The sequence below is a fragment of the Theropithecus gelada genome, chromosome 3 (assembly GCF_003255815.1).
Source record: "Theropithecus gelada isolate Dixy chromosome 3, Tgel_1.0, whole genome shotgun sequence".
NCBI classification, from domain to species: Eukaryota; Metazoa; Chordata; class Mammalia; order Primates; family Cercopithecidae; genus Theropithecus; species Theropithecus gelada.
Window position 1 is genome coordinate 154,267,880 of NC_037670.1, and position 15,407 is coordinate 154,283,286.

At 39.0% G+C, this 15,407-nt stretch overlaps 1 protein-coding gene across 5 annotated transcripts in view; it reads right to left on the reverse strand.

The window, feature by feature from the left end:
- UBE2H (ubiquitin conjugating enzyme E2 H) overlaps window positions 1-15,407 on the reverse strand; it is a 118,221-nt gene that overhangs the window by 24,161 nt on the left and 78,653 nt on the right. For 4 of the 5 annotated variants that reach the window (XM_025378147.1, XM_025378151.1, XM_025378146.1 and 1 more), the window contains 2 exons: window positions 5,947-5,986; window positions 4,561-4,613 (listed from right to left, as the gene is read on the reverse strand). The exons of the other annotated variant lie outside the window; for it this stretch is intronic. In XM_025378147.1, the coding sequence (XP_025233932.1) occupies window positions 4,561-4,613; window positions 5,947-5,986 (93 nt within the window). The remainder of the gene's footprint in view (window positions 1-4,560; window positions 4,614-5,946; window positions 5,987-15,407) is intronic. 5 annotated transcript variants of the gene reach the window in all.

Consider the following 15,407-nt stretch of genomic DNA (forward strand, 5'->3'; position numbering starts at 1 on the left):
TATATTTTGGAGAAAAAAAGGAAAACTGGAAAATAGAAGAGTGCTTAAAAAGCTACCTGTGGCTTAATGAACTCTCCTATCAGTTCTTAAAATTAATTTGTTTTGAAATGGAAATCCAGATCCCCTTGGCTACATTTTATGTTTCTCAGAGCTTCTGTCACTGCTGTCTGGAAGAGCAGGAAGGGATGCAAAAAAAAAGATGCTATCATGCAGGAAGCCAAAATCAATCAATTTGGTCATCTGCTACTTTCTGTTTAATGTCATAAGAATAACAATAGATAACTTCAGACTTGATAACTTCATACTGATGACAAGCATCTTTACAAAATTAATCCAATTCCTCACTATAATTAGCTCTCTTGTAAGGTTAAATAATATAAAATTAAAAATTACTGGGTGAGTAAACCACAATTATACCAATTTTGAACTCTGAATAAACAAATTGCACATACACTTGGCAAAGAGAAAACAGGGTAAGAACAGAAGCAATGAGTCAACTGGCTTACCAGAAATCAATGACGGGGAGGGGTGTGAGGGGACAGAGGACTAAATTTACTGCTAACATGAATGCAGTTTAATATTAGGCTATGATTAACATAAACCTGAAATTTCAACTGTGAATTGTTGTTATGCTACAAATATGTATAACCCACAGCACAGTAATGCCCTGGGGCAAGGTAAAGGGCAGGAAATTTCACAATCCACTCCCTGCTCCCTCATCAAATCTACAGCAGAGGAAAGTGTTGAAACAAGTTTTAGGTGCCAGGTTTAGCCTTTTGTTTTTCAGTTGAATATTTATGTTGACATGCCAACTTTCTCCTATTAGTTATGTAGTGTTAGTTTTTTTTTTTTTGGCGGGGCAGGGGTTGGTGGGGGCGGTCCTTTGAACTCAGATTCTCTCAGGAACCACTGCAGGAAATGAAGTGATTCAGAACTCACCAATTATGAACTAACCTTCAATGCCAGAGGCTTTAACAGTTTGTAATAAAAATTCAGTTCAGATCTCAAGATCAGATAAGTCTGAAAAAATACTTCAAGGTCATCCGAACGAACATATTCTACTGGTACTTTATATAATTGTATTTACCTGTTCCTAAAACTTTCCATGAAAGAAATGTTGAATTTTCTTGAGAAATAGTTTTGAGCAAAATGTCAAAACAATTCTCCCATGCTCAGTATACTTTTGAGTATACTCTGAAAATATTTCTTCTTGTTTTCCTGCACTTACCTGTTAGTGTGCCCACACACCTGTATTATGGAACATGTTCAATAACTCATACACATGTAACACAGAAGTCTGCTTTCAGTTCACTTGGACCAACGTGGTTTAACTCTTGCTGCTTATTAAATGCTTTGCAAGTTAATATAAGAACATACGCTAACATTTTATAAATGTGATGAAAACTTACTCATGTTGGCCACTTTAGAAAGTAGTCTATCAGTCCTCAAATAGTTACACATATTATCCAGCAATTTCACTCCTATATACCCAAGAGAAATGCAAACATGTCTACATAAAAACTTGTCCACAAATATTTATAATACTCATAACAGCCAAAAGACAGAAACAACCCAAATGTCTATTATCTGACAAATAATGTGGTTTATCTATACAATGAAATATTATTCAGCCTTAAGAAATTCTGATACATGCAACACGGATCATCCTTGAAAACATTATGCAAAGTGAAAAAAACCAGTCACAAAAGACCACATATTATATAATTACATTTCTAAGAAGTGTCCAGAACAGGCAAATCCACAGAAACAAAAAGCAGATTTGTGGTCGCCTAGGGCTGGGGGGTAGGTAGGGAATAGTTAAAGGGTACACATTTATTTTTGAGGTGATGAAAATGTTCTAAAATTGACTGTGGTGATGGCTGCATATAACTGAATATATTAAAAACTACTGAATTACATACTTTAAATGGGTGAGTTGCATGTCTGTGAATTCAGTGAAACTGTTATTTTTTTTAAAAAAAATCTGTTCTGAGACATGAGGCACTTGACAGTCAGCAAACATCTTCCACAAAGCTTTTCTGGTCAATGGTAAAAGCTTTAGCAAAACTAAACATCAATTTACTTCATTGTAATTGGAACCAGCTTGCAGTATTTTGATATGTATACTTCTAAAATGTGAATGTAGTTTAAGAAAACACATCATTACATCAGATATTCCAGGCAGCCTGCCATGAGACATTTTTACCAAAAAAAATCTTAAAAGGAATCCATTTAATCAAGCTCAGAGTGTATGTTCTTTCTTGTTGCCTCAACTAGATGCCACCATCTCCCCTAAAACTCTCTTGTTAAACAGTACTGGACATGATTAATTCACCCATTAAGACAACAAACAGTCGAACCCTTATTGTGCACCAGGCACTGTTATAGTCGCATGTGCGTGGAGAGAGAGAAAGACAAGAACAAGACGAAGTCCCTACTTGTCGTGCTTACAATCCAAGGGGATAAGATAAACAATAAACAAATACCAGTTTCAGAAGCTTACTGAAAATGGGGCACTAGCCAGGCCTGGTAGTATGCTCCTATAGTCCCAGCTACTGGGGAGGCTGAGGTGGGAGGATCATAAGCCCAGGAGTTCAAGGCTGCAGTGAGCTATTATCACACCACTGCATTCCAGCCTGGGTAACAGAGTGCAACTCTGTTTCTATGCATTAAAAAACAATTTTAAAATTAAAAAAATACATATAACAGGGTGCTGTGCTATGGAGGGGTGTCATTTCAGATGGAATGGCTGGGAAAGGAAACTGCCCTGAGGAAGTGATATGTGAGATGAGTGAAGAAGGTGCCAACCACACAAAGATCAGGGGAGAACATTCCAGGTAGAGAAAATAATTTTTGAATGGCACAATCAGGTGGAGGCAGGGATTAACTGTGTTCTGCTGCTGACCAACCTTTCTCTGTGATTCTCATTTACCAACGTAGTTCAAGGATATCTGGCAAAGGTAACTTGCAAATTGTGGCTGGACTAAGAAGTCTTATCTACCTCAGACCATTAAAAGGTCACACAAGTCTTCAACAAGAAGCAGCCATCCCCGGTTAAGCTCAGCCTCAACTGAGCTTTCCCTTCTTTTCTTGTGCCTCTCAGCAACTGTTACCTGTACCATTCATTCTTTCAACCCATATTGGTGAAGGGCACTGTGATAAGAATCCTGGGCCTTCCAGATGAATCAGACATACACCTGATAGCCCTTAAGATAGGAAATAATCTAGTAGCACAAAAAAATAGGCATAGGCCGGGCGCGGTGGCTCAAGCCTGTAATCCCAGCACTTTGGGAGGCCGAGACGGGCGGATCACGAGGTCAGGAGATCGAGACCATCCTGGCTAACACGGTGAAACCCCGTCTCTACTAAAAATACAAAAAACTAGCCGGGCGAGGTGACGGGCGCCTGTAGTCCCAGCTACTTGGGAGGCTGAGGCAGGAGAATGGCGGGAACCCGGGAGGCGGAGCTTGCAGTGAGCTGAGATCCGGCCACTGCACTCCAGCCTGGGTGACAGAGCCAGACTCTGTCTCAAAAAAAAAAAAAAAAAAAAAAGGCATAACAAATACACAGTAGAAAGTGAAAGTGGGCCATAAAAAAAGGAGCTATAAAATGTAACAGTATCCAGAGATTACTTCCAGCTGGAGAAGCAGCAGAAGTATATGGGGTAGGAGCACTGGAGTAGGGAGACTCTACGAAGCCTGAGATTTGGACAAGTGGAGGGAAAAATAAATTTATTTGTTGTATCCCTAATTAACTTCAAATATACAACTGACCCTTGAACAACATGGGTCCATGCACAGTTTGAACTGCATGGGTCCACTCACATGTGGTTTTCAATAAATACAGCTAGCCCTCCATGTCAGCAGGTTTTGCAGGGATGAGTGTGGGACTTGAGTAAGCATGAATTTTGGTATCTGCTGGTGGTCTGGGAACAGATCCCCTGCAGATACCAAGGGACGACTATATTTTAAAATATTTTCAGCTCCCCAACCAGGTGATAAGGAGGAAAGGCCTGATGCTCTTTATAACTCTCTGTGATATTCAGCATAGTACTTTGCAGAGCTGGGCAATTCATTTGTTGATTCCCTGTAGGAGATGGGGTGTCAATTTCAGCACTGAAGGTAAGGCTAAATTACTCTTCCTTCATAAGGAAGTTTTGGCCTTTGAAAAGATGATCCCCTAAAACCTCTTACTGTATCATTTCTCTCTCATTTCAGAGGGACATTCCTAAGTAGTTTTAGTTTTTTCTAAAACTAAAATACATATATTATGTGCTTCTAATACATACATATGTTTGCACACGTATTCGTGTGTGCGCACCTGTATCACTATACCTTAAGTTTGGAATCTCACAAAATCATTTTAAATTTCCACAGCTAAACTGATATATTTGTACTTAAGAGAAAATATTTTTTCCACTGATCAAACTTTCCCAGTCGGTCCCTCAAAAATCCCTTCCCATTACCAACAAAACATCTTAAACCAGAAAAGAAAAGCCAAATAACATTTTTTAAGGCAATGTCTCAACATCTCCAAAACATATTCCATGGCCAAACTCACCATAGAGAGCTGTCCAAGTTTGATTAATTACATCTAGACACACAGTTCCTGACCTGAAACAGATGGAAAGAATGGCATGTTTTTAAAAATTAGAAAGTTAGTTGCATGTATCTGGCAACTAATTTTACTTATCAAGAGAAATACTTTTAATAGATCTGTGAAAAAAAGAATCCCAATTGGGGAAAACTATGATGAGAAACAGAATAGTACAAAGTCTTAAAGTGTCACCTTACAGACTGAAAGGGGAAAATAGTAACTGTACAATGGAGAAACCAGACAACACCTGAACCAGGTGCTGAGAACACAAGGGGCAGACAGACCTTGTATGTCTCTGAATGTGATACCCCAAGAAAGATACAATCTTACTTTGTAGTTTTCTGGCCTTAAGCGTGTTCATGCTCTGAATCTAATGAACAGGAAACATCAGACAAACCCAAATTGAGGAACAATCTATAAAATAATGGGTTTATATTATTTTAAAATGTGAATTTTATAAAAGAAAAAGGCAGGCTGAGGAACTAATCCTGATTAAAGTAGTTTAAAGAAACCTGACAACTAAATGTAATGTGTGATTCTAGACTGGATCCTTTACTGAAAGAAAAAAGTGCTAAAAAGTAAGTTACTGGAATATGGCAGTAGATTAAATAAAAAGTATTGCATTAATGTTAAATTCCTGAATCTGACAACTATATACTGTGGACAGATAAGAGAATATCCTTGTTAGGATAACTGATACAACAAAGTAATAATATTAAAGGACTAAGGGGCATGATGTATGTATATATACAACCTACTCACACAGGGTTCAGAAAAACCTGTTAGATATGCTTGTGAGAGACAGCAAAACTTAGTGCCATGACAAATTAAAACTGCGTCCCAAATAATAATATATTCTAAACAGCACTAGAAGTATAAAACAGGATATGCTGGAATATTTTAAAGTATCATTAATAAAATATTAGAAGGAAAGAAAGGGATAAATAAGATTCATTAACTGAATCTATAGTCATTTTGCCTTACTCTCAAGAATCGAGAAAATACTATAAGGTCTGAAAACAGTCAATCCATAGACTGAAAACACATCTCTGAATTGTGTCTACACAAAGAGAATTGAGATGTGGAATATTACTACTGTTTGCTGGATAACAAGAAAAATGAAGGACCCAGTCACGACAATGGAAAAGACTAAGTGGTACAACAGCAGAATGTGAACTAAGGTATTAAGGACCTCATATCCTTTGGATTCTATCATTTACATGACCATTCATACAGTCCTAACTCCTGATAAGGTCCAAAACGATAACTGAGGCTTTTTATAACAGAGAGAGAAATGCTAATCAAGAGCAGTTGCTGCTAAAATTTAAACATTTTAAAATAGTTACTTACGCTTCATCAATGTTGGGATGGAAAATTTTATTCATGAATCCTGTAAAAAGAGATGTTAATTAGCAGCAAAAAGTATCCAGAGAACAATTAGTTTTTAAAAGTATTTCAGTACTGGAAACAATTTCAGTATTGGGAAAAGGTGATAATACTTATAAATCACTACTTTCAACCATAGATCTTTGGTTACTGATAAACATTATATTCTCCTGATACCTCCAATTACTTAGAATACATCAGCGTTCTATTAACAAAAAAAGCAAGCTGGGAGAAATGCAGCTTCTTATACAAAATAATCATTAAAGCAACTGTTTTCTGAGCTATGAAGATACTGCCCAAAGATAAATTATACTACTAAATGGTTCATAACCAGTGTCATGATAAAAGTCTGACTCTCCCTCCCAGAAGTTTTATTGTTCAAACTCTAAATCTGGAGGTTCTGCATTTGAACTTCTCCTTCTGAAGCTCACTTACTGGTATCACTTGGCTACACTGTGCGCGGAATATGAATGAAACTGTTGAAATGCTAAAGGAATACCACTTCAAACCACAAAGGATTTCATAAGAACAGTGACCAAAATATTTCGTTTAACATTAGTCCACTCATTCAGGGAAACCCAGTTTTGATTAAAATTGGGGCAACCAAGAAATGAAGCAAGGAGTTTATTTAAAAAAAAAAAAAAAAAAACCTCTAAGTTGGCTATATCTGTTGGAGGTTTAAGTTTTTAAAACTTTTCCTAGCAAACCAAGTACACACTTTAATAGTTATATGGCCATTTAAACTTCAAGGAGAAATTAATAAAACCAGAGATTCAATCAGTCAGTATATATGCAAATGGCAATATTCTAAAGCAGAGATCCATTGTCAAAGGTGTCATTTTGTCATCCCTATCACTTCATTTCCTTTTAGGACTCTCATTCTGTTCCACACTTTCAGTATCTGAAGTTCCTTATTAAGGTGAGTATCACCACCACTATCTCCGACCCCCACCCTCCCTCACCCCCATCCCCATAGTCTCTCTCTCATTCATTCAGCTTGGCATTCACAATGCTTACACTGCAGGCATTGTGCTTGGACAGGGTACAAAAATAAGACAGTTCACTATTCTTGAGGAGGTCACTGTGGCAGTGGGACAAGAGACACCAATAAATAACTGCAATCTGAATAAAGTATTGACACAGTAGGGGGAATAAAACAGGAAGTCAGGAAAGATGCAGAGAAATGGCACTGGAGGAGCCTCAAGTGAGGTGCTACAGAGATTGTCTCCAAAAACCTGAGAAACTTCCCCTGAGTTAGAAAACAGGAGATAAGAATACCAAGTCCAAGTAGTCCAGTCTTAGACCACTCTAGTCACTCACACTTTTAGCTTTTGTTTTTAAATGCTCTGTGTTGAAACAGCATAATGTTCTATCTACCACAATCAAGAGGGCCCATGTGATATTTAAGTTACTCTGATGAAAAAAAAGCTTTGTGTCCAATATTAATTTTTCATTAAGGAAATTAGTCTAGATTTAAGAAGCATGTGGTTTATGAAGACATTTTAATAATGGGAAATGTTCATGTCTTGGTATTAAGAGGAGAAAAATTAGGGTAAAAAAATTCTATATAACTTTAGAAAAATACTAATACACATGTCCCAGATGACCCATGAGAGTATTTGTTGCAATATTATTTATAAAAGCCAAGAGCCAAATTCAACCCTGTCAATGGATAGGGTTGGATAAAGGGGAGTACATCCATCTACTTGAGTCCTACATAGCCAAGGGTAATGAAGTAGATCAATGTGTATCAACTTGTATACATCTAAAGCTAAAGTTTGTGTTTTTAAGTTGCAGGATGTTATATTTACAGCCTGAGGTTATTTAATAAACTAAAACAAAGCAATACTACCTATTCTCCATGGTAACAAGTATAGGAAAACTGTACTGAACCAACATGTACCAAATTTGCAAAAGTAATGGTTTCAGTTAGGGCACCAGGGCTGGGGTCATGATGGGAATAGGGAACAGAACGGGAAACAGTGGTTAAAAATGACTTTATCTGGCCGGGCATGGTGGCTCACGTGTGTAATCCCAGCACTTTGGGAAGCCAAGGTGGGTGGATCACCTGAGGTCAGGAGTTCAAAATCGGCTTAGCCAACATGGTGAAACCCCGTCTCTAGTAAAAAGAAAACAAAAATTAGCCGGGGGTGGTGGCATGTGCCTGTAGTCCCAGCTACTCAGGAGGCCGAGGCAGGAGAATCACTTGAACCCAGGAGGCGGAGGTTTCAGTGAGCGCCACTGCATTCCAGCCTGGGCGACAGAGCGAAGCTGTCTCAAAAAAAACAAAAAAAAGACTTTATGTAACACTATTAATATATTCCTTTTAAAAAGGGACAATGTGCTTGTATATTATTTTTTTACACTATTAATATATTCCTTTTAAAAAGGGACAATGTGCTTGTATATTATTTGCTCTGTTTAAAACATATGCACATAAATAAGAAACTGAAAGTAAGTACAAATGTTAACAGTGCAGAATTCTTAGTGGTGGTAGGATTTTCTCCACTGCACTGTTCAAATCTCATCACACCTGAACAGAACTAGGACCACAGCAATAGGAAAAGGCTAGAAAACAGGTGTCGATGGCTGTCATCTTTGAGAGATTCTCCCATTATTTCTACTTGCACTTTTGGCTCTCTGACATTTCTACAATGTGTAATTTTAATAGTTGAGAGTAAAAAAACTTTCAAATAAAAAGTTATACATAGTATCAGCTGGGCACAGTGGCTCTCGCCTGAAATCCCAACACTTTGGAATCCTAAAACAGGCGGATTACTTGACGTCAGGAGTTTGACACCAGCCTGGCCAACATGGTGAAACCCCATCTGTATGGAAAATACAAAAATTAGCCGGGCATGTGGTGGCACACCTATAGTCCCAGCTACTCAGGAGGCTGAGGCAGGAGAATTGCTTGAACCTGGCAGGTGGAGGCTGCAGTGAGCCTCTGCAGATCATGTCACTGCACTCCAGCCTGGAAGCCAGAGCTAGACTCCATTTCCAAAAAAAAAGTTATACATAGAATCAAATATTCTAAAATAGACTTAATTATACAAACATTAACTAGTGCTGCACTATTTTAAGAAAAAGTCAGTAAAACTAACCATTTTATTTGAAAACTCGTATCTTAACACTCTTGTTCAAATAATACAAATTCATTATCCTCCCCCTAAAATCAGAGGAACCTCAGGTTATAAGGTGCATGGTCCTCAAGATCAGTTATATATAGGAACATGCTGCTATCACTACTGCAGGGAAGCTTTCTGATGAGTAGGGAACAATGCTGAGCCACTATGTGGTTTAATGCAAGAGAATGGTCCTACTATATGAAAAACATTGCTTGAAGCTACTATTAAGAATTAAAAATATGTTCTTGATACTTTGAGAGTGAGAACTCTCAAAACTAACACTTAATGAAGCACGTCTATGGCAAAAGTTCCCAATGCTGGCTACAGATGAGAAGCACTGGGAAGTTTTCATTTAAATAAACTAAAACCAATACTCAAAGAACTCTGAGAACACAGGACTTAAGGGGAAATACCTGTAAGGAGAGGTCTTTAGAAAAAATAAGTCCTACATTAGAAGGTCACCAGCATTATAGAGAAAAACACAGCAGAGGAGGGGAACAGAAATGGAAAGGTTGGGGCGGGGTGGCAGTTTTAAATGAGATGGTCAGTAAGGGACTTGCTGAGAAGGTGAGTTGCTTTGAAGGAGGTGAAAGAGGAGCCACCTGGTACCAAGAGGAGAGGAGAAGGTCTCTATAGCGGGAACAGCCAAGTGCAAAGTACATTAGGAGCTTGCCTGATGCTCTGAAGTTTTTTCCTGAAACTGAAGGGATTTGAGAAAGTGCAGAAAATGAGAAGTGATGTCACAGAGGTGATCAGCATTCGGGGCCCTTTTAGGGACGTTGGCTTTTATTCTGAGGGAGATGGGGGGCCACTGAGACTAGTGCCTGAACAGTGACATATTCACATACTTGGCTTGTTTAACAAATAGCTTGTGTCCTAAAATAGGTTAGTTGGAGAATAGCTCAATCAGCTCACCTGAGTGCTGGGGAATGGCAGATCTCAACCTAAATGAAATGGGAATCCTACAGGGCATTACGCTTCAACAATCGGATGCCACGGGGCATTTAAAGGTATTAAGTCAAAAAAATAACTATGGTAAGCTTTAAATGTTTATCAAAATGGTCTCTGAAAGACTAAGGTGCCTCCCTCATTGGACATGGCCTGAAGAGCACACTTGGAATTAACAGTGTCTATACAGTTTTCAATTAAATCTAGATTTGGCTTAGTTGAGTACAGGAATAAATAACAGAACCAAAAAGGACTTGGTAAACATATACTTTAGTAATAAATGGTTTGGAGCTCAGTCTCCAGTGCTCCTGCTAAGTATAGAACATCATCTGAGCACTAGGACAGAGGGCAGAATCACACCACGAAGAGCAAAGTACTCAACAGGGACGTGGGTTCTAGCCCTAACTCATCAACTGCAGGCCCTGGGCACTGCACCTCATGGGGTCTGTTTCCTTACCTATGAAGACAAATAGTTGAACTACATGATCTCCAAACTCTCCTCTCTTACTCTGTTTCTAAAGGCCCTATCAGCTCTAAAAATCTGGCATTTAATAACAATGGCAAGCACTCTGAGAACAGAGGAATTAAGGGGAAATATCCAAGAGTTAAGTCCTTAAAGGAAATTAATTCTGTAAGGCAGTATTTTTAAGTACAGGAATTTTCTAGAGAATACAAAACCACCAACATGATAAAATACCATAAAGAGCCACAAAACAAACCCTCTGACTCTTCCAAAGTAGGCAGAAACAGTTTATAATCTTGCCTTTGAGGAATGAACACAACCAGACCAACTCTATCAAGAAACTTCCTACTTTCTAAACTAAAATGATCTCTTCCAATACCAGGTGTTTTTGTTTTTTTGTGTGTTTTTTTTGTTTTTTGAGACAAGGTCACTTTGTCACCCAGGCAGGAGTGCAGTGGTGCACTATCAGCTCACTGCAACCTCTGCCTACTAGGTTCAAGAGATTCTCCTGCCTCAGCCTCCCAAGTAGCTGGGATTACCACAACCAGCTAATTTTTGTATTTCTTGGTAGAGATGGGGTTTTCACCATGTTGGCCAGGCTGGTCTTGAACTCCTGACCTCAAGTGATCCACCCACCTCAGCCTCCAAAAGTGTGGGGAATTACAAGCATGAGCCACTGCACCCAGCCCTCAGGCTTTTTTAATTGTTAGAAAAATATCCAAAGCAAATACATGGAAAAGAGCATATCTCCTTGACATTTGTTCTTAGACAAGCTGTGGGCAGTGTTTCTGGCAAAGCCATTTACATTCTGGATAATGATGCCAACAATGGAGCTCCTGGACAAGGAGAAGGGAGACAGAGAAAGAACGGGCCAGAAATTCAGAGAAGGAATGTTCTCAGGACTGTGTGTGTTGGCCCTGGCATGTTCTCCTTCCTTTTGGCAATGCTATCATCACACTAATGAATATGTCTGCAACAAGAGAATTTTCTCAACACTTGTTTCCATTAGACCAGGAACTATTTTCAAGATATTTTAAGAGAACATATTTTGAAAACTGCTTTTATGGCAACATAAGTAGAAGTAGCAGGTTATTTTTAATCTACATGATTTAAGATTTTATTCACTACCAGGCATTTTCTTTTCTCTTTTTTTTTTTGAGACAGAATCTCACTCTGTCACTCAGGCTGGAGTGCAGTGGTGCGATCTCGGCTCACTGCAGCCTTCACCTTATGGGTTCAAGCGATTCTCCTGCCTCAGCCTCCCAAGTAGCTGGGACTACAGGCACTGGCCACCACACCCAGCTAATTTTTTTGTATTTTTAGTAGAGATGGGGTTTCACTGTGTTAGCTAGGATTGTCTCGATCTCCTGACCTCGTGATCCACCCACCTCAGCCTCCCAAAGTGCTGGGATTACAGGCGTGAGCCACCGTGCCCGGCCACTACCAGGCATTTTCTAATGACATATTTCAGTGATTTGACCAGATAAAAATCAGAACTCCTTTAAGTTTTTTGGACAGTTATACTCTGGTGTAGTTCTAGCACTCGTTAAAGGGGGTAAGGAGGATCGTACAACAGGAATAAATATCCAGCTAAAAAGCTTACCCTCTCTGTCCTGCATCTTTTAGCAGAAGGGAATTAGGTAATTTATAATTCTGGAGAAGGAATCCAGATCACACTTAGTTGATGTAAAACTATTATCATATACCTTAAAAAATAAAAAGCACAGATTACAATAGAAAAACATGCCTTGCTTTTGCTTGTTTCACTCCAATACTCAACTGCTCTAGAATAACAAATCTCATGACCCATAGGCTAATAGGCAGCGAACATAAATAACATTGTGCTAAGTCATGCTGAAAACTGGTTTTTATTTCAGCCTCTGTGTTCAGTTCCAGGAAGGGGTCTATATAGAGTTGTACACACTTCTGAGTAACTTCGGACATTGGGGTCAATATGTAAATAAATGAGGCCAAGCTTCACCTATTTTCCATCTTTGTTCCCTTTATTTGAGAGGATAATGATCAAATTTGTGGGTAGATGAAATACTTTGGGCCAATCACCAGAAATTTCACCTGGAATTATCTGACAAAATGAGAGGTTAGACAAATGACTTGTGAATCAAAGTAAATCCACCCTATGATAAACAGGTGAAGAGCACCAAAGGCCAAAACAGCAGCTACGTCCCAGGGATAAAATGAGCCTAGACTAAGGTGGCTCAGGCAGCTGTGGCTGATGCAATTTAATTATAAGCTTATGAATTCCTGTGAGAAAACAGTTAAGTAAATACATTACGTTATTCTGATTGTCTATCTTCACAACAACTGCCCACATAAAGTAGAATATTCACAACCAAACTGATTAATTCTATTTTTTGAGTCAGTATAATTGTTTAAAATATTATTATTAAAGACTAAATCTCATCTTCCCTTGCAGTATCTCAGACTACAAATTATTTAAGGGTAATAACTTGGATCTCTGTTCCTAGCACACAGGGTGACCAGAGTTGGGGTGTTCCAATTGAGTAAGTGGGCGGGGGGGGCTGCCAGCTCCACTAGTGACAGCCATTGGCCAGCCATGCGCAGTACTGCACAATCTGATAGATTTTCATCTTACCTCAGACAGCCAGGCCCTGCCCAAGGCAGCCTGTGCCCAGGTAGAAATCTCTTCAGAAAGCTGAGCCTTTCCTACTCAGGAGAGATGGACCTGGGCCGGTCTCTTCTCGGGTGAGGAACCAGGCAAGGAGCTCACTCTCAATGCCCTGTGTCATATGAACTTCTGAACTCATCCTGTGTGTGTTCAGGAGAGCTAAACTCAAAAAGGGGTCCTCTTTTCTGTTTCTTCCTTTCTCTCTGATAATATGGAGTCTGAGGAATGGGCTAGATGGATAAGAAAAGTTCATTTATAACTAAGAAAAGGTGAAGTGTTATTATCCTTCAATAGCATAACCCTTCTACCAACCTAGTGGATTACAAAAACCTTTGGCCTATTTTCCTATGGTTTCATTTTTGGGAGACTAACTTCTGCCTTGTTTCCATAGTTTATCTTTTGATCACTTGGTCGTTCATATAACCACACTGTTGGGATCAGGCAGTATTTATTTTCATGGTCAGAGACAATACAGTACAGAACACATTGGACTTGAACTCACAAGACCCAACTACAACTCTCTACCACTCTTTTAGAGCTGAAGATAAATGTTTGAGGTGACAGATATCCCAATTACCCTGATTTGATCATTACGTATTGCATACATGTTCCAAAATAGCACATGTACCCCAAAAATGTGTAACTGATGTAACAATACATTTTTTAAAAGGACTAGGCTCCAGTCAGAATGCCTAAATGCCACTGTGTGAGCCTCTGGAGCAATCTACTTCATCTCTTTGCCTTTCTGTTCCCTTATTCCTAAAACTAGGTTAAATAATGGCATCTACACATCATTAATTGTGAAGATGAAATGAGTTAATATAGGTAAAGCATCTGAACAGTAACTGGCATACAGTAACCATGCAGTAATGTTAGAATTAGCTTAATAAGTTTAACGAACAAGTAATTTCATCTTGCTGTCCTCATCCTAAAACTGATTAATATTTACCCTATGTGTCCATCTCTTAATGCTCTTACAAGTGTCAAGAACATGAGAGGATATTATGATTTAGAGATATGTTTCCCGTAACTCTGTCACCCTGGAAATGGAAAATACAATTATAATTTTTATTTTTAATATTTATTATTTCTGTGACACAGCCCCAGGAGGTCCTGAGAACATGTGCCCCATATTTATTATTAAAAAGACCATCCTTTCTTGATGTGCAAGCAAAAATTAGATTAAAAAAAAAATCCTGACTGCATTTGGTATAGTTAAAAGACGAGCACACACACACTAACCTGGAAGCCAGAAGACGGACTCTGCAACTAGTTAGTAGTCATACATCTCAGCCTCATTTTTTTCCATCCTTAAAATCAGGCAAATTGGATGTCATAATCTCTAAACTTCCACTTAACAACACAGTTTTCACCAACACCAGGAATATAAGCAAATCTCAAACTGTGAACAGGTTTTTAGAAAGAACTAAGACACTGCTTTTGTTGTTTCCAAAAGAATTTCAGTTTAAAGAAAAAGGAAGCCAAAAATACTTGTTTTCATTATGACACCAAATCCTAAAGGGAAAAAAATAGATTTAATGCCAAAAAGATGTCAGAATAACCAGCTCAAAAGCTAGAGGTCATCCAATACAGAGTAGGAACTAACCTAGGCAGCAAGTTTGATGGAAGTTTAAATAGCAAATGAAAAGATTACATAATAATGAGCCATCAAAGGCAGAATTAAAACCGGCGTCAGTCAACTTCAAGAAAGAAATGGACAAGTCCTCTGATAGTAACAAGCACATGCAAAAGCAGGGTTATCCTTAGAGGTGGCAGCCTGGGGAAGGGAGTGGGAAAGCTACTGTACTATTTTTACTCTGGCTAATAGCAAGATGCAGGTAAATGAATTTAGACATTACAGCCTGCTCACGGCAGGTTTCACATTAAAAGGGACCATTTGACCACTGGCTTCTCTCACTGAGAACTTCAGCACCTGGCTTGGCCCCCAAGTTGCTCTCTGCCCCAACTCCTGTCATTTTTGGTGACAATACAGACCATACTCCTGACACCCGGGTCTCTCTTTTTTTTGGGGGCGGCGGGGGAGACAGAGTTTTGCTCTTGTTGCCCAGGCTGGAGTGCAATGGCGCGATCTCGGCTCACTGCAACCTCCGCCTCCCGGGTTCAAGCGATTCTCCTGCATCAGTCTCCCGAGTAGCTGGGATTACAGGCATGTGCCACCGTGCCCAGCTAATTTTGTATTTTTAGTACAGACGGGGTTTCTCCATGTTGGTCAGGCTGG